This window comes from Mandrillus leucophaeus, unplaced genomic scaffold, assembly GCF_000951045.1.
Source record: "Mandrillus leucophaeus isolate KB7577 unplaced genomic scaffold, Mleu.le_1.0 Scaffold298, whole genome shotgun sequence".
Lineage (NCBI taxonomy): Eukaryota > Metazoa > Chordata > Mammalia > Primates > Cercopithecidae > Mandrillus > Mandrillus leucophaeus.
Genome location: NW_012103120.1, coordinates 2,338,055 through 2,358,093, shown reverse-complemented (window position 1 = coordinate 2,358,093; position 20,039 = coordinate 2,338,055). Strand labels below are relative to the sequence as shown.

The 20,039-nt window shown below is 38.4% G+C and overlaps 1 protein-coding gene across 1 annotated transcript in view; it reads right to left on the bottom strand.

The window, feature by feature from the left end:
• The window catches only part of LAMB4 (laminin, beta 4), a 128,739-nt gene that overhangs the window by 26,949 nt on the left and 81,751 nt on the right, over positions 1 to 20,039 (bottom strand). Inside the window, exons 27-32 of the mRNA XM_011986387.1 lie at positions 18,685 to 19,060; positions 15,117 to 15,277; positions 12,343 to 12,548; positions 10,908 to 11,114; positions 6,755 to 6,899; positions 562 to 769 (exon numbers count right to left, since the gene is read on the bottom strand). Coding sequence (XP_011841777.1) covers positions 562 to 769; positions 6,755 to 6,899; positions 10,908 to 11,114; positions 12,343 to 12,548; positions 15,117 to 15,277; positions 18,685 to 19,060 — 1,303 coding nt within the window. The remainder of the gene's footprint in view (positions 1 to 561; positions 770 to 6,754; positions 6,900 to 10,907; positions 11,115 to 12,342; positions 12,549 to 15,116; positions 15,278 to 18,684; positions 19,061 to 20,039) is intronic.

The following is a 20,039-nucleotide window of genomic DNA, read 5'->3' as shown; positions in this document are numbered from 1 at the left end:
TTGCAGTATTCCTGGAACTCTAGTGTCCATTTCTTCTGTTCCCCATCATTACATTGGGTTGGTGCAAAAGTAATTGCGGTTTTGGCCATTACTTTCAATGGCAAAATCTGCAATTACTTTTGCAACAACTTAATATCTTTGTACTCAGAATGTACTGAGGGTGTGAACTATCAGACTTCTTAAAAAGATTTTGATTTCAAAGTACTGCTTAGTAGAAAATGCCAAATATAAATAAGGGAAAAACTATACCAATATTCCAACCACCTGTTAAAATATTGGCATATAATGAGTATTTAACATTTATTGGTATAAAAAGGTATCAGGCCACTGGAAAGGCATTTTGAGTCTAAGAAAATAGGAAGGAAGCATCCCTGAACCCTGTCGCCCAGTCACCCAGCTTCCTGGGGTATCTCCAAAGAGAGCTCAGCCCTCAACTTGGACACTGAACTCTCAGAAGGTAATTTCATTTGAATGCTATAGCTCCCTAAGCGAATATTTCCCAGATGTCCTTTCAGCAGATGGTCTGTTAGAGCAAGGTAAGAATATTAATACAGTACTTACTCAGCTGCTTTAGCCTTCACCAGAAGCTTTTGGGCTCCATCTGCTTCTTCACTTAGCCTGTTTTCATCTGACCTGTAATCCTTACAGAGTTGCATAAGTTTCTGTATTTTGTTAACTTCATCCGTTAGATTTTGGGATGGAATTGGTAGGTGAATGTCAAGTACACCATTTGCAACCTTCTCGATGTCTTCTGGAGGCACGTTTTCCTCTTAAATAAGAAGGAGGGTTTTAGGTAATCATGTCTCCTTAACAAATACTGTATCTTAAAAGTATAACCACAATGATGTCTCAGCCAACTGCACTAGGATTTGATTATGTGTTCCTAGAATACAGGGATTAGATTGTAGGTGTCCCATAGATTCTTCTTCATCCTCAGCTGTCCCTTGTCTCTGGAAGAAACACTGCTGGCTGAGTGCTGAATACTTGCTGAACAAGTGCTTGCTGGAAAAACAAAATACTACAGATTTGGAACATTGTGTGTATTCTACAAAATGCCCTGAGAATGATTTATTTTAAGTACACACTCAAAAGCAATTAACATGTTTAGATACCTGTCATGAAAATTCAAGCACAGTGAATGAGACATTGGAGAAGCACTGCGTTTGAACTCAACAAAACTGGATTCTGGTCCTCCATGACATTAAAAAGGCTCATGATTTTTGGTCATCTATGTAATTGGGTAATTGTACCTGATACTAGACTCAAAGGCCTATTCTGGGATTGGAGTGAGACAATACAGAGTAAAGGAACATGTTAATAGCATGCTATAAACTTTTTTTTTTCTTTTTTGAGACAGAATCTCACTCTGTTGCCAGGCTGGAGTGCAGTGGTGGCGCAATCTTGGCTCACTGCAACCTCTGGTTCAAGTGATTCTCCTGCCTCAGCCTCCTGAGTAGCTGGGATTACAGGTACGCACAACCATGCCCAGCTAATTTTTTTGTATTTTTAGTACAAAATAGTTGTACTAAACTATTTAGTTGGCCAGGATGGTCTTGATCTCCTGACCTCATGATCTGCTCGCCTTGGCCTTCCAAAGTGCTGGGATTATAGGTGTGAGCCGCTGTGCCCCACCAAAGAAACTTTCAAATACATCCATGCTCTACTTTCCAGAAAAGTAAATTTGGCCCCTATTGAGAACTAAAGTGGAAGATGAACTGTTAGAGCAAGCTTGTTTGACCCACAGCCCGGGGCCCACATGTGGCCCAGGACGGTTTTGAATTTGGCCCAACACAAATTCGTAAACTTTCTTAAAACATTATGAGATTTTTTTGTGTGTGATTTTATTTTTATTTTTAGCTCATCAGCCATTGTTAGTGTTAGTGTATTTTATGTGTGGCTCAAGACAATTCTTCCTCTTCTAGGGTGGCCCAGGGAAGCCAAAAGATTGGATACCCCTGTGTTACAGCAAAGCCATTTGTCACTCTCCAGCTACTTACTGAACATCTACAATTCCTATAGGGAAGCTAGAGATGAACTAGACGTGGATCTAATCCTCAGGGGGCTTGCCGTCAGGTGAGGGCCTATAAGTCATTATATACAAATATTGATCACATAGGAACAGAAGTGATCAATATAAGGCAAAACGCTATGGGGTTCAGAGGAAGGGGAAAATAATCCAGGAAGGACTTCAGGTGCATTGAAACTGCGCCTGGGAGGACAGCAGGTTAAACTTGTGGAGACTGTGGGATGTGGGGAGGGGTAAGAGATATTCTAAACTGAGAGAATTACAGGAGCTAAAGCTCATGGTGGTACAAGAAACAGTGCATGGATCACTCTTGGCAGGAGAGTAGTGTGCTTAGAAGGGCTGGGAGCAGATGGCACAAGTCCCTGTCAGAGGCTGAGGAACTTAGACTTTATTCAGAGAACAGTGGGAGCCAAAAATGATTTTCAGCATTTGAGTGACATGACATGAGTATATATTCTGCTTGTAGTCATTTTGCTTTAGCTATTTTTCTTAACATAAATGAAATATTTTACTTTCTGTAATATTTTTGAAGCAATGTGACAAGAATTTTTTTGTGAGTAAAGTAAAATGACATTTTAAATAAAATCAGGGAGTTGGCTCTTTAAAGAAACATACTTTTTCTTTTTCTGTTTTTTTCTTTTTTTGAGATGGTATCTTGCTGTATCGCCCAGGCTGGAGTGCAGTGGCATGATCTCGGCTCAATGCAACCTCCGCCTCCCGGGTTCAAGTGATTCTCCAGTCTCAGCCTCCCGAGTAGCTGGGGTCACAGGCATGCACCACCACATCCAGCTGATTTTTATATTTTTAGTAGAGACAGCATTTTGCCATGTTGGCCAAGCTTGTCTCAAACTCCTGACCTCAGGTGATCCACCTGCCTCGGCCTCCCAAAGTGCTGGGATTACAGGTGTGAGGCACCATGCCCAGCCAGAAACAGCAGCTTTTTAATTTAAAAAGTTCTAGTACATCATACTGAATGGGCAAAAGCTGAAGCATTCTTCCTGAAAACCAGCACAAGACAAGGATGCCCTCTCTCACCACTCCTGTTCAACATAGTGTTGGAAGTCCTGGCCAGAGCAATCAGGCAAAAGAACGAATAAAGCATACCCAAATAGGAAGAGAGGAAGTCAAACTATCCCTGTTTGCAGATAGCATGATCTCATATCTAGAAAACCCTGTAGCCTTGGCCCAAAAGCTCCTTAAGCTGATAACTTCAGTGAGGTCTCAGGATACAAAATCAATGCAGAAAAATCACTAGCATTCTGATACATCAACAACAGTCAAGCCAAGAGCCAAACCAGGAAGGCAATCTCATTCACAGCTGCCACAAAAAGAGTAAAATACCTAAGAATACAGCTAACCAGGGAGGTGAAAGATCTCTACAGGGAGAACTACAAAACACTGCTCAGAGAATCCACAGGTGACTCAAACAAATGGAAAAAGATTCCATGCTCATAGGTGGGAAGAATCAATATCATTAAAATGGCTATACTGCCCAAACAATGTGCAGATTCAAGGTTATTCTTATCAAACTACCAATGACATTCTTCACAGAACTAGAAAATATATTTTAAAGTTCATATGGAACAAAAAAAGAGCCTGACTAGCCAAGGCAATCCTAAGCAAAATGAACATAGCTAGAGGCATCATGCTATCTGACTTCAAGCTATAATACAGGGCTGCAGTAACCAAAACAGCATGGTGCTGGTACAAGAAAACAGACATATAGACCAATGGAACTGAAAAGAGAGTCCGGAAATAAGACCACACACTTAGAACTATCTGATCTTTGACAAGGTCAACAAAACCAAGAAATGGGAAAAAGACTCCCTCTTCAATAAATGGTGTGGGATAACTGGCTAGCCATATGCAGAACACTGAAACTGGACCTCCTCCTTACATCTTATATGAAAATTAACTCAAGATGGATTAAAGACTTAAAGGTAAAACCCAAAACTATAAAAAACCTTGGAAGGCAACCTAGACAATATTATTCAGGACACAGGCATGGGCAAAGATTTCATGATAAAGATGCCAAAAGCGACTACAACAAAAGCAAAACCTGAGAAATGGAATATAATTAAAGAGCTTCTGCACAGCAAAAGAAACTGTCAACAGAGTAAACACAACCTACAGAATGGGTGAAAATTTTTGCAAACTATGCATCTGAAAAAGGTCTAATATACAGCATCTATAAAGAACTTAAATCTACAAGAAAAAAACAACCCCCTTAAAAAGTGGGCAAAGGACATAAACAGATACTTTTCAAAAGAAGACATGCATGGGGCCAACAAGTATATTAAAAAAAGCTCAACATCACTGATCATTAGAGAAACGCAAATCAAAACCACAATGAGGTACCACCTCACACCAGTCTGAATGGTGATTATTAAAAAGTCAAAAAATAACAGATGCTGATGAGATTGCAGAGAGAAAGAAACACTTATACACTGTTGGTGGGGGTGTAAATTAGTTCAATCATTGCGGAAAACAGTGTGGCGATTCCTCAAAGACCTAAAAAAAGAATTACAAGCCGACCAAGGAATCTCATTACCGGGTATATACCCAAAGGATTAGACATCATTCTATCATAAAGACACACTCACATGCATGTTCATTGCAGCATTATTCACAGGAGCAAAGACATGGAATCAATCTATATGCCCATTAATGATAGACTGGATAAAGAAAATGTGGTACATATACACCGTGGATACTATGCAGACGTAAAAAAGAATGAGATCGTGTACTTTGTCAGAACATGGATAGAGCTGGAGGCCATTATCCTTAGCAAACTAACACAGGAGCAGAAAACCAAATACCGCATGTTCTCACTTATAAATGGGAGCTAAATGATGAGAACACGTGGACACATAGATGGGAACAACACACACTGGGACCCTTTAGAAGGTGGAGAGGAAGGAGAGGATCTGGAGAAATAACTAATGAGTACTAAGCTTAATACCTGGATGACGAAATAATCTGTACAACAAACCCTTGTGACTTGAGTTTACAAACCTGCATATATACCCCTGAACTTAAAGGTTAAAAAAAAAAGTTAGAATGAAAAGTGAATTTACTTCAATCACTTATTCATTTATCAAATAGTTATTCATATTTATTATGAGGTTATAGATTCAAATTTTTATATATACAACTTTCAGGAGAAGTGATACATCTCTTTGTTAATAAGGCATTCAGATTTCAAGAAAAATATTGAGGTGGTCAAAGAAGAGCTGAATAGTATGGTAATCATGTAATGTAATGATAATTTTATTGGGGCTTTATAGCCAGGCAAAGAAGAGAAGCAAGAGGTGGGTAGAGGGCACTGCAAGGCATGAAAGCTTCCTGGTCACCAGCTCTAGGGACACTGAGCAGTAAGAAGTTTCTTGTATGAAAAAAGATTTTTCTCTATGCCTAGTTGTAATAATAGTTCTTTATGCCTTTAGTTTTAATAATCTGGACATAGATTTCTTTCAATTCCTCAAGTTAATTAAAGTAAAATATTTATTAGAAATGTATTCAGTAGCAATGAAGAGTAATAAGAGGACTGGCTCTATGACCCAGCAAACTAGGTAGAAAGGAGGTCATGCAGACCCTGTTCCACCAGTTCATGCGATTAGTTTAGCAACTTTGATTTTGATGTTTGTTTTGGTGCCTTTTCAGTCCAGCCTAATCCTAGACCTGAGTCCAGTCAATACTGATTCATCCAGCTAAATCATTGAAAGTTTGCTTTTGAATAAAAAAATGCCCAGTAGACGGATTCTACCCCATTTGTTTTTACTATTTTTGTCAAAGGTAATTTCCGCCTAATTTTTGTTTATCTTGAAAATAACAGCTAGAAACTGCCAATACAATTTCTAGAAATATTGAGATAGGAAAAATCAAAAAACAAAAAATCTTGGCCATAGGGGTCTCTCACACCTATTAAGTAGAATAATGAAGTGATTAAAGAGATTTTAATGGATGCTGCAATTGCCAATTCATGTATAAAATGTTAAATTATTGAATTTGGAAAATGGTTATGGAAAATAAAGCCTCTTCAGATTAATCATATATATCTGTGTGTGTGTGTATGTGTGTGTGTATGTGTGTGTGTAGAGAGAGAGAGTAAGGTTTCAGGTCAATTTCCAGCTTCAGTACTTGATTTTTTAATCTTTACTAATTCTCTGGAGTTTAAAATGAGCCTCTCCCAAAGTAAGGCATAATGTACAATAAATCAGCTACTTTTGGTCAGCCACAGAGAACCAACAAAAGAAGACCTGGAAAATAGTCAATAATAGCTAATAATCAAATTTTTAGATGCCAACTCACTATGATATTTGATATCTAATGAAAATTCAGCATATCTTGATCTCATATGATTTCTGTCAGCAAAGAAAATTACCGAATCCTGATGTTAGGGAATCTGATAGAATTGTCATGTTGAACTTTCCTTTAAAAAAAAACATAAAATAACTTTAAACACAAAGTTCATGTGTTTGGAATTTGAACTAAATTCTACCATTTGTTACCACATTTATCTTTTACAGAAAGCTGTAATGTTTTGGCACAGAGTTGGTATTTTGAGATTATTCTCATTAAGGAATTAAAAACCAAAGCGTATATCATTTTTCCGATTTAGGCTTGTCATTTCCAATTAATGTAATTAGGAACTGGCTATGATGTTTGACTATATATTAAAAAAGGGAAAAAAACAAAAACTAGTCCTAATATATTTTTTAAAATTACCTAACAAAAAGTTTTTCACTTTTTTGATGAAAAGATTGAGTTTTTCTTCTTCAGAGTCACTTTGGTTTCTTGTATTTCCCAGTTTTTCCCTTAGCTGTAAGGCATTGTTTTTGGAGACTTCTGCCAGTTTACTTATATTTTTGATCTGGAATGAGAAAAACACAGTGAAGAAAATACTCAACAAAGGCATGTTCTTTGATGTTTAATTATTTAGCTGGACCAAATAAAACTGTCACTAAAAACTAAATAAAAGTCTAGATAAACCATAGATGCATTTGCAAGGAATCTTTTACAAGGTGATTATTATCTCTTCTCATTATTATGTTTTCTTAATATCATTCATTTATCTTTTAGAACATTATGGACCTAGTGCTAATGAATTTTTCTAATATAAGTCTAAAACACAAATTTTGTTTTAATGGGGCTTTAGCATTCTTTAATACCAACTTTCACAGAAATTACATAGGACTACTTACCTGCAGTGGTCATCATGTTTAATAGGTTGAGAGCATTTTCTTTTATGTAAGTTAAAATGTTACTCTTCTAAACATTCCTCAAATTCAAGTAATGTACTTTCTTTGAAAACTAACAAAAAAGCATTCCTCCTCTTAATAAATGAGCTTGAACTGAGAGTGGGCTACAAAGATAAATTCCAGACACTTTGTACTCTTGGTAGAGGAATGATAGGAATAATAGGCTAGCAAACTAGAAGTGCAAATTCTCAACTGTGTGATCTGAGAAAGGTCATGGACTTTTTCTAGGGATTCCAACAAATTAGAGAGAGACAAAAAACCCAGAAGCAACAGGACAATATTGCCAACAAGCTGAGCTTTATTGAATAAATTAATTGTGACAGAAGTAGGGCTAATTAGGATCAAACATAATTATGAAAAAAAAAAAAATCCACTGGGCACGGTGGCTCACGCCTGTAATCCCCAGCACTTTGGGAGGCCAAGGCAGACAGATCACTTAAGGTTAGGAGTTTGAGGCCAGCCTGGCCAACATGGTGAAACCCCATCTCTACTAAAATTACCAAAATTAGCCAGGCATGGTGGCGCATGCCTGTAATCCCAGCTACTGGGGAGGCTGAGGCAGGAGAATCGCTTGAATCCAGGAGGCAGAGGTTGCAGTGAGCCGAGATCGTGCCACTGTACTCCAGCCTGGGCCAGACAGAGTGAGATTCTTGTCTCAGAAAAAAAAAGAAAAGAAAAGAAAAGAAAAATATTCCCTTTATTTCCCCACAAAAGGAGCCTGCTTAATTTGAGCCAAACAGATTTTTAAGAGAAAGATTTAAATTCTAGTCATTGGCAAATGATAAAACAAAAAAGTATTTACATGATTAAAAATGTGTATCTTTTTTTTCAGAGTTGATACTTAATTCTCTAGAACTTTCTTAGCTTTAAAATGGATAGCAGTAAGAATGGATTGCAGTAAAATGAGAATTCCAGAAATAAAATACCCTAGGCGCTAGCAAAGCACCAAGTGATACAGAGGAAATCTCGGCGTAGATTAGTTGATACCATATTCAGAAAGAAAGAGATCATGAAATTACTTCACTCTTAAAACATCCCTCTGCAATCCATCTTCTGTCACAACTGACTCCTGAGAATTCTCTCACAATCTCTTCTGGCACTCCCTCCTTCTAATCAAGAGGAAAATAGCACACAATTTTATCAACATGACATCCCCTCTCATCGCTTTCCAATTCTCCATTTATGTGCTGATTAAACTAGATTCTGCTAATATGGATTTCAAGGATAATTTTTTTAACACTGATAGCTTAACATATTATTGACTTAATGATATGATCAAGTGGCAAATGAGGGTGAGATTTCTATTTTTTTGAGAATTAGCAATATAATAGTTTAAAATTACATTAAACAATTAAGGAGTGTTTTAAGCACTGGGACATAAGACCAGGATTTACATTGCTATGTTTGCTGCTGTATTCTCAACTTGTAGGTGGATGCCTGGCACATAGTAGGTGGATATTTGTTAAAGCAATGAAGAACCACGTGTGAATAGAAAATGATGTGACAATACAGAATTGTGACTATGTAAGTAAAGTTTCAATATTTATGTAGGGATATGTTCTAGATTGGCTAATCAGATGCTTGCTCAAGGATATAGGGGGTCTGTGTGTGTGTGTGTGTATATGTGTGTGTGTGTATATATATATATATATATATCTTGGCTGTGGTTCTCACCCCATTCCCAAGCTTGGACCTCTATCCTTTACTCAATTTTGAGACCCAGATGTCCTTACATATGTTTCCTTTTTGTTCAGGAGTTGGGTTTTTTTTTTTGTTTTTGTTTTAGACAGGGTCTTACTGTTGTCGGCGCAGGCTGGAGTGCAATGGCGTGATCTCAGCTCACTAGATCAGTAACCTCTGCCTCCTAGGTCCCAGTAATTCTCCTGCCTCAGCCTCACGAGTAGCTGGGATTACAGGCATGCACCACCACACCCGGCTAATTTTTTTTCTTTTTTCTTTTTTTTTGTATTTTTTGTAGAGATAGGGTTTCACCATGTTGACCAGGATGGTCTCGAACTCCTGACCTCAGGTGATCCACCTGCGTCAGCCTCCCAAAGTGCTGGGATTACAAGCGTGAGCCACTGCGCCTGGCCAGGAGTGGGCTTTTTTTTGCTTGCAAACAAGAATGCTTACTGATACAATATTTAACATATAGTGGTAAAAATTTCAGCTCTTTAAAAGCTTTTTCTTCCTTGTCAGAGGCTCTTTGCATATTGTCAGAAAAGAAACAGATTGGGGAGCACACCACTACCTTGTTTTCAAACCAGAGAATAAAATGCATTCTCACAAAAAAGTCTAAAGAAAACTAGGTAATTAAAAATGATGCTCATTTATAAATATGACCAGAAAAGTAAATGAAATCATTTCAAATTATTATAGATTTAATTATAAGGTACTTAAATGTTAAAACAACTTTCTCAGTCTATCAACAGGGGAATGAGTTCAAGGCACAGTTTAATTCCTATTAAGCTATTTTCTAACATTAAATTCTAACATTACAATGTGTATATTTAGTAGGATTTCATATATACCCTTATATATTTATGAATTTACAAAAAATTATTCTTTGAGAGATCTATAGTTTTCAACCCTTTTAAAAATTTAATTATTTAAATACTTCTTTTATTATTATAATTATAATTATTATTATTTTATAAAATAGAGATGGGGTCTCCCTATGTTTCCCAGGCAGGTCTTGAACCCCTGGGCTCAAGGAATCCTCCTGCCTTGGCCTCCCAAAGTGCTAGGATTATAGGCGTGACCTATACTCCTGGCCTGTTTTCAAATTTTTAAGGCTTGGAGTCCTGACATTTCTATGTAGTTTTTGCTGTAAACAAACATGTCCACACCAGTCTATGACCTATGATAATGTACCTTGAATTCTTTCTCTCTCTTTACACACACACACATACATACTTGACCTTCGAATGACACAGGTTGGAACTGCACACCCCCACTTATGTACAAATTATTTTCAATAAAACTTACATTGAGTGTGCCTACCTCTTCTGCCTCCCCTTCCACCTCCTCCACCTCAAACCATCTCTGAGACAGCAAGACAAACCCCTCTTCTTCCTCCTCCTCAGCCTACTCAATATGAAGATGATGATGAAGACCTTAATGATGATCTGTTTCCTCTCAATGAATAGTAAGTATATTTTCTCTTCCTTATGATTTTTCTGATAATATTCTCTTTTCTCTAGCTTACTTTATGGTTACATTATGGTATATAATACATACATAAATATATATTATTGACTATTTAGGTTATGGGTAAGGTTTACCAGTCAACAGTGGGCTATTAGCAGTTAAATTTTGGGGTAGTCAAAAGTTATACATAAATTTTCAGTTGTGGAGTGGAAGCCTGGTGTCCCTAATCCCCATGTTGTTCAAGGGTCAACTGTATACATATATATAATCAGAAAATATCAATATTCATCTCTATTTCTAAATCTACATTCACATCATCTACAATTTTATCCCATATTTCCAGGCAAAAGAACACCAACTATCTAGAATCTATCTTCTCACTTGGAAGTTATATGGCAGTTTTATAAATTTCAAGCAGTCTGCTTCTTTATTGCTATAACTTTACAAATAAAGCAAGAGAAGGTATTTACCTGATTCTTCAACCCATGAACCTGTTTGTCTAAATTACGAATAACAGATTTTGCTTCCTGGGCTTTTTGGAGGGCATTCGTTGAGAGGGTCAGGGAGCCATGACAGCCGGCACCCCCACACTTCCTGTGCCCTTCCTGGCCCATGCAGACAGCACCGCCACAGGGCAAGGGCACAACACATGGCACATTTCCTGGATCTCCACACACCTTGCAAGAGAAACGATTTACATTAAATAGCAACTTGTTGTCAGCTTTTTTTTCTTTGTTTGTTTTGAGACGGAGTTTTGCTCTTGTTGCCTAGACTGGAGTGCAATAGTGTGACCTTGGCTCACTGCAACGTTCATCTCCTGGGTTCAAGAGATTCTCCTGCCTCAGCCTCCCAAGTAGCTGGGATTACAGGTGCCCACTACCACGCCTGGCTAATTTTTTGTATTTTTATTAGAGACGGGGTTTCACCAGTTTGGTCAGGCTGGTCTCAAACTCCTGACCTCAGATGATCTGCCCACCTCGGTTTCCTAGAGTGCTGAGAATACAGGCATGAACCACCATGCCTGGCCGTCAGAGCTGTAATGCCATCCAGGCTCATTGAGTGAAGGCATTGCTTTATTCATATATTTCTTCAATAGTTGTTCATCCTTGGTACATGGGGGTAACCCATTACACATTAAACATTTCCTAGGTAACTAAACATCTAAATTACTTATCAGTATTGTGTCAGTCTGTCATCCTTTATATTTATAGTTTTCTGAGAAAATAGTCAAACTTTTAGGAATTACACGTGAGTTTAACTTTTTAAAAAATATTTATTTATTTGTTGAGACAGAGTCTTGCTCTCTCACCCAGGCTGGAGTACAAAGGCACCATCTCCGCTCACTGCAACCTCCACCTGCCAGGTTCAAGCGATTCTCCTGCCTCAACCTCCTGAGCAGCTGAGATTACAGGTGCACACCACTACCCCCAGCTAATTTTTGTGTTTTTTGTAGAGAGGGGGTTTCACCATGTTGGCCAGGCTGGTCTCGAACTCCTGGCCTTAAGTAATCTGCCTGCCTCGGCCTCCCAAAGTGCTGGGATTACAGGCATGAGCCACCATGCCCAGCCTGCACTTTTTATTCTTTTGAGAGAATTAGCCTTTTTCTTATAATGAAGCAAGAGGAGCAAATGTTCATAGCCTGTACTGTTTTAGAAATAGTAAATAATATCAAATAATCAAATCAAGCCATAATCTTTACTCTTTGATCAATTCTTGAGTTAAATAAAAATAAGGCTTTTTACAGTATATAATAAAATATATATTTTATATACATACATATAATTATATATTTATAATATATAATGAAAAGAAATTTAGAATGTAAGCTAGGGAAATATCATTGAAGAGGTTCGTATATCAAGTAAAAACCACAAATGCTTTGACCTTACCATCATGAATATTTACCTTTTCATTCAATATTTGGATATCTGGTATCTTAATCTGCTTTAATTTTTCCAATGACAAGTTTCCTTTGGAGGTTAATGTATTTAAGATGGTAAGAAAGTCATTCCTGGTATTTGCAGAGGTATTAATGGTAGAACTAGTTTCATTAATTTTCTTTTCAGCAGATGATGATATGTGATAATATTTCTTGATGTTTTCTGAGGAGTCTATGTCAATGCAAATTGAAGGTAAGTTTTGTGAAAACAAATGAAATTACATATCAGTTATTAAGATAATCATTCTATAATTTGGCTACTGTCTTGGTCTCAACTGTCACTATAAAATTTCAGCATCTTCCTTGAATTTGCATTTGATGGGGGAAGGATTAGCTATAGTATAATAGATATGGATAGAATAGATACATGGCATTGAGATTTAAGTCCACAGATGTGGTGTGAGTCCTGCCTTCACCCTTTACTGCCTGGACATACCCTTGAGCAAATCAGTTCATCTCTTATATTTCGTTTCTTCCTCTGTAAATTGGTGATAATAATTTGTGAGAATTGAGATAATATGAATATATTCTGTAAATATTTCCACAAATAAAAGGTCTTAACTATGAATACCTATATACACTCAAATATAATAAACCAACTAAATTTACTTAACCCTATAGAGCAGGAGTTGACAAACTTTTTCTCCAAAGGCCAAATAATTAATGTTTTAGGCTTTGCTGGCCAAAGCATTTCTGTTCCGACTACTCACCTCTGCCATTGTAGAGTGAAAGCAGCTACAGGCAATATGTAAATAAACAGGTGAGGTTGTGTTCTACTGAAGTAGTATTTACAAAGACAGGCTGTGGGCAGGATTCGCCCTGATGCTGCGGTTTCCTGAACCCTGATGTTGAGGCTGATAACAATAGCTAACAACAGTTAGCTGGGTGCTTTGTAGGTGCCTGTACTATACTTCCCATCAATTTTCTTCTTCAATCTTCACAAAACAGTGTGAAATGCACATTAGTATGATCATCTTCATTTTACAAATAAGGAAACTGAGGCTCTATTGAGGAAAGTTATTTGCCTAAGTTCTCATTGATAGTAAGAGATGAAACCAGGATGTCAATCCAGGGTGTTTGACTTTAGAGCCTGTGTTCTTAAGCACTTCTCTACATTTCCTATGTTTGCATTATTAATACAAATTTGTGAAAGTAATAAGGTGTGTATGATATATTTTATTGTAAATTATAGTATATTAGGGGTTTAAACTATAACTCCATATTTTAGGAACCAGAGGCCTATGGTCCTGATCTGATCTTTACTCCCTGTAGAACCATAATCCAGGCAGGAGACAACCATACCTTATCTTTCAAACTTTTCTGGTTCTTATAAGACCATACTCTTAATATATCATGTTTTTCACTTATCATGAAAAAAAAGTTCCTATTACTCAGAATTCGTTTATTCTTTCATTTTTATGAAAGATTTTCTCCTACCTGTGGAGATAATTCAATTGCCAACTATTCCCTGAAGGCTTTACTAATGAACCCAGGAAGAATTTCGTTTTTGCTACTCTGTTTTTGAAGCAGCTTTAAGATGGTCTAACAGTCTTAATGCTGTTTGGGGTGGCTTATATTCTTGTCCCCTGCCCCCATTAGATAGAAATAACTCAAAGGTAGGGACTTACTGTAATGATCTGCCTGTTTCTACTGCGCAATGTCAGGCATTGGAAAAAAGCCCAGTAACTGCTGTTGGACTGCAAGTTTGAGAGGATTAGCATGGGGGCAGTTTCACCTTATTTTACCTGGCGACAGGTGACCACTGATGGATTTTGAGTTCTTTTAGTGGGAACTGTCTTCTAGATTAGGAATCAGAATAGATTCCTTACTCATTACATGGCATTTATTAAACAGCATCAATACATCTTTGCTAGAATTTATTTCACTAAATTTAGGCATTCCTTTAGGGAAATTAGGTGTTCCTAACTGCCTTCTATTTTTTTTCTCTTCTAGGTCAAAATCAGATAAAACACAGGAGTATATACATAGGATAATGAAAGCAGTCAAAGTTTTTTCCTGACATGGATTCATGTATATTTGCCTCTCAGCTGGATGTCTTAGGTGTGAATAAACTCAGGGATGCTTCTCTCAGTAGTAACAGGTTGTCCATTTCCAAATATAACAGGGGTATCATCTTGAATAGGAGATGAGCTAATCAAAGTTTTGCTTTAGAGTTCCATTTCTCCTGCAGATTATCTTGGCTTAGGTATAGCTCACATTCAGTTTTAAGAACTATGCAATATGAGTTAAGGGCTTGTACTATGTTGCATGACTCCCACCCTTACAAAGCTCTATGAGAAATGTTGTGGATTTTGTTTTGTTTTGTTTTGTTTTGCCTCATATTCCTTTGCATTTATGGTTACTGAAAATGGAGTGGCCTATACCAAGAAAGGCATATAAACATGTCTCTCTCATTTGTTTATGGCCATATTAGATTTTCTAAGTTGTTGATTACTTAAGACCCCTTACATGGGTTTGGCACTAGATTACTTTGGGTGTTAGCATTTGTTTAATATCAGATATTGTTTACTTGTTATTTTTGAGTGAATGCTATCCAGGCTCTGTGATGTTTAAAAAGTTGAAATATCCATGAACAAATAATACCTTTAATGGTTGTGTTTGCATGTTCTGAAGTGCTCAGGCACTATGGTGGTAAGCACAGGATGACTCACTAATGGAATGCACTATGGATTTCATCAAACATTGTGTAGACACAGTCAAAAATGCATTTTTTCCTTACCCACGATGCTTGCATTAAGGACACTGAATTGCAAATCAATTTCTTTCTGAAGATCTTCAAGTAAGAGGTCTGCTTCATTCTTTGCTCTTTCTATTGTATGTTTCAGATCTTGAAATTCATACACTGCTTTCAATTGTTCATTTAGCTGCATGATTTGTTTTCTATCAGAGAAAATGAAGGTAAATAGTTAAGCTTGTATTACATTTGATATATTGGTGAAAAAATGCCACCAAAATTGCCCCTTACTGTTAGGTATTCTTGATTAGAAGGGATTCCTTCTACTCAAGTTTTTCATTTGAAGGTTTATAATCGTTTTTATGTCTCATCTCTTTCATCTTAATTCGCCTTCCTGGACTATCGCAACATTCATTTAAAATATGGACAGCATACAAGGAATAGTAGAATAAAGGCTCTCAAATCATTCCATTTTGACTGTTTATGCTCTGTCTTCCTTCGTTTTGGGTTTGAAAACATGCGTTCAGACATGCTTCAATTAAATCAATCTAAGGGAGCTGGTCTACATCTGGCTTTCAACATATGATAAAACAGAACCGTTTACTTAGCCTGGGGTAAAATCAGCTCTTCATTTAGAATCAATCTGCATTCAGCAAGGTTGTTTTTAGTGCAACTTCTGTTCAGGGTCTCAACTCTTACTTTCCATTAGTGACAGGGAGGTTTTCTTGCTGGTGAGTGTTCCCCTGGGTTTTTTTCCCATCACCTTCTTCTTTGATGGGGTACACCTTTGTCCTGCTTCAATTTGCTGGGTTTAGCACCTACAGTTGCTTCGAGGGGATAATGAACACATTCCTCATGATGGAGAAACTGTGCACAAATCTTGAAGTGTACAGTTGGGGGAAGTTATAAAATGAATGTATGGGACTAATTTATCTTGGCACAACTGCAATGCTTCCTTCTGTTTTCTGCTGTAACTCTCCCCTCTAATCTATAGACTCTTCCTTCAAGCTCCAATTGTCACAACTGCAATTCTTCAGGCTAACAATAGTAACAACAAAAATAATGACAATTACTCTAATTGGGACTCCTTAAGCACTTACCTATGCTGGACACTATGCTAAGTGATGGATCTTGAGTAATTCTCACAAGAATCCTATGAAATCCAGACTGTCTCTCCCTTTTTTGATGAAGAAATTGAAGCTTGGAGGAGTTTAGTAGCTTGCCCAAAGCCACACATCTAGTAAGTGGATTTAAACCAGGTGGTTTGACTTCTGAATTTATGCTCATGACACCCGGGGTTCTTTGTCCTCTTGTTCCCCTTCCACTTGTAGTTTATCCAGCAACATTTTTTTTTTTTTAAATAGAACTATACCAGGCCTGGGGAAGACAAGCACATGATAGGGCAGGCCCTGTCCAGGGTGCCCCCCAGCAAGGAAATGGCAAAGGAGCACAAAGAGGTGAGAAGATGGAGAAGGAAACACAAGCCTCTCTGTGAGGAAGTCAGGAAAGACTTCAGGGAGGAGGTGATGTTTGTGTGGCTGTGAAAGCGAAGCAGGAGTTTGGCAGGTGGGCCAGAAGGGAACAGGCCTCTGGGCTGCTGGTTGAAGAAGCTCAGCAGCCCCTGCTTTCTCCTCACTCCAGACCTGGGTTGGGCACTCCTCTTTCTTACTCTTTCTCTCTGGCTCTGCCTGTGGCTCTTGCAGTCTGTCCAGAATGTCCACGGTGGATTGGCTCATTCTGCTTTCTTTGTGCTACTTTGTCTGACATTTTCCTAATGGTGTCTAACCACATGCCAGTGGTCCATGGGCCAAAGCTCATTCTCAGACAAGTTTTCTTTGGGCTTTACAGTAGGGCTTTTTACAAGTGCTATTGGATTAGCTGTATACATTTTGAAGTGGGGATAGTTCAGTAAAAATAGGGATATCTGACATCTCTAGAAAATTGAGATCTGTTAACATAGGGGTCCAGATCCTGCAATGCAGAAGTTTTATTCCTTCTTTGTTTTTAGAGACAGGGTGTCATTCTGTCACCCAGACTGGAGTGCAGTGGCACAATCATAGTTCACTGCAGCCTTGAACTCCTGGGCTCACGGGATCCTTTTGCTATGTAACCCAGGCTGGTCTTGAACTCCTGGCCTCAAGTGATCCTACTGCCGCAGCCTCCCAAAGTGCTGGGATTACAGGCGAGAGCCACTGTGCCCAGCCCAGAAGTCTTTAGAGAGGTATAGATGTGCCTGTTGTCACCTGCCAGCTTGACCCTGGCCACGTGGCCTCCCTGGGCCCTGTCGTTGCATTTATGATGTGGTGACCCTTTCCCTGAACTACCTAGTAATACCTTCTTCCTTGTGCACCTTTTAAGCAATTATCATATATTTCTGGGATATTTCCCTATAGGTAATGAGTGACCTTATATTTACACTTGTGTTATATATGACATAAGCCTCTGCAGCTTCAACTATTCCTTAATCCAGGAACTTTTCTTGGGGAGGAAGGATATTTTGCTAGATAGGCACATTTTTGGGGTTTCTTAGCAGACTATGTGCTTCTATGGGGGTAGAAACTATACCCAGTTCATCCTGGTTTTGCCCATAACAGGTTGGCAAACTTTGCCTTAGGAAGCATAGCATCTCTGTCATAATTACTCAACTCTGCCATTCTGGAGAGTACAGTCACAGAGGAGGGGTAAATAAATGGGTGTGGCTGTGCTCCAAGGAAACTTTATTTACATAAACAAAGGCTGTGTAAGATTCCACCTGTGGGCTGTAGTTTGCTGAGCCGTGGCCCAAAACTATCAACATAATCTCAACAAATGGTTAAATTTTTTAAAAAGATTCAGTAATATGTAATAAAAATAAGCTTGCCTTTTCGAAAAGTGAAAATACTTGGTATAAGACTTCATATTAGTGTATAGGCATCTAAACAACTGAAGAGCTTGGGAAGATTTGGTAAATTTTCACTAGGTGTATTATTGAAACAAATATATGTTGTTTTTGAAACCACCATAACTACCATACTTCCAATTTTATATCTTTCAGCTTTACTGAGTTTGGGCTTCCCCATTAATGACTGTCTTTTTGTTACAATCAACGGCATCTGGAAAAATCATATATAATCCTAACTAGGTGAGAAAAAAGTAGACAAACATGATTACCAGCTGTTTTGTTTGTTTGTTTTTGTTTTTGTTTTTGAGACAGAGTTTCACTCTTGTTGCCCAGACTGGAGTGCAATGGTGCAATCTTGGGTCACTGCAAACTTCGCCTCCAGGGTTCAAGCGATTCTGCTGCCTCAGCCTCCTGAGTAGCTGGGATTACAGGTGCCTGCCACCCGCCTGGCTAATATTTGTATTTTTAGTAGAAAGGGGGTTTCTTCATGTTGGCCAGGCTGGTCTAGAACTCCTGACCTCAAGTGATCCACCCGCCTCAGCCTCCCAAAGTGGTGGGATTACAAGCATGAGCTACGGGGCCCGGCCCAGCCTGGTTATTAACTGAACAACTATCAGTCCCCTAAAGTCAACATAGGTACATTTCTAAATTGAAGGTTGAGGATGTTAAAGCTTGGCGGGAGTTAAGGCAAATCAGGAGTTTGGCTGTCTGTTACTTGAGCATAAATCTTACCTAACAGAGTCATGATAATCCTTGACTTTTAAGAATTTCCCAGATGGGAAAACAGGATGTTTCAAAATCCTTTCTATTTCAGACACGTTCTCTCTGAGGCCTTTGAAGTCTGCCTTACAGACAGGCAGGGTCTCTCTTTTATCTTCCATGTTAGCAGCCAGTCTCATTAACCCTTGCACCGCTTTGGAGAGGGAAGAAATGGTGTGATCCCATTGATCAAAGCACAAGTGACACTGAAGACAAGTAGGGAATTCCTGGCTGTGACCCCGGGCACAGCGATCACATCTCTGGCCGCTGACACCCTCCCGGCAGCGACACATGCCTGTGTCTGGATCACAGATGGGCTTCTGGGTACCCACCCTGTTGCAATCACATGCTAAAAAGGAAAAGAGAAGGAGCAGAGAATGTCACTGGGTCTTTTGTTGATGACTAGCTCAAGAATCAGGTCTTTTCTTCTCTCCTGAGAATCTTCCCAACTCACACTTCTAAGATGAATATTTAAAGCCAATATAATTTCAGAGATCTGTGCAATAGCCATTATAAGACAGCATGGCTCTCTATATTCCACTAACAAATCAGTTTACTATTTCAATTTGGCAAATATCAGATGTTTTTATTTTGTGAGTGCAAGCGTCTACAAGTGGGATCCTCATCTATTTGAGTAAGAAGTGTGATTTAATGACGGACACATGGTAGTAACTCTGCTGCTACAGCCTCGGAGGGTGGTGTATCAAGACTCTCTAAGAAGTCCCATGGTCACACTTCTTCTGAGTAAAGCCCAGCTTGGGTGTGCTGACCATGCTGTCTTCCATTACATAAGGAAAACAATTTCATTTGCCAAAAAGGAGAGGAAATTAAATTCATTTCGTCTTAATTAAAAAAAAAAACTGATTCCACACAGTACTTTATTTGAGTAGGTTTCTGACCAAGCCTGAAGATAGAGGATAGGGAGATCTACTGATCTTACTGCAATCTCCAAAAGATTAGGGAATCACTAGCTTATGTTGTTGGACTAACTGCAAGGAATAAGTAATTTAAAAATGCATTTGAGGCTGGGTATGGTGGCTCATACCTATAATCCCAGCACTTTGGGAGGCTAAGGTGGGTGGATTTTTGAGCCCAGGAGTTCCAGACCAGCATGAACAACATGGTGAAACCCTATCTCTACAAAAAATACAAAAATTAGACAGGTGTGGTGGCATACACATGTATTCCCAGCTACTCTGGAGGCTGAGGTGGGAGGATCACTTGAGCCCAGGGAGGTTAAAGCTGCAGTGAGCTGTGATCATGCCACTATACTCCAGCACAGGGAACAGAGTGAGACCCTGTCTCAAAAAAAAAAAAAAAAAAAAAAA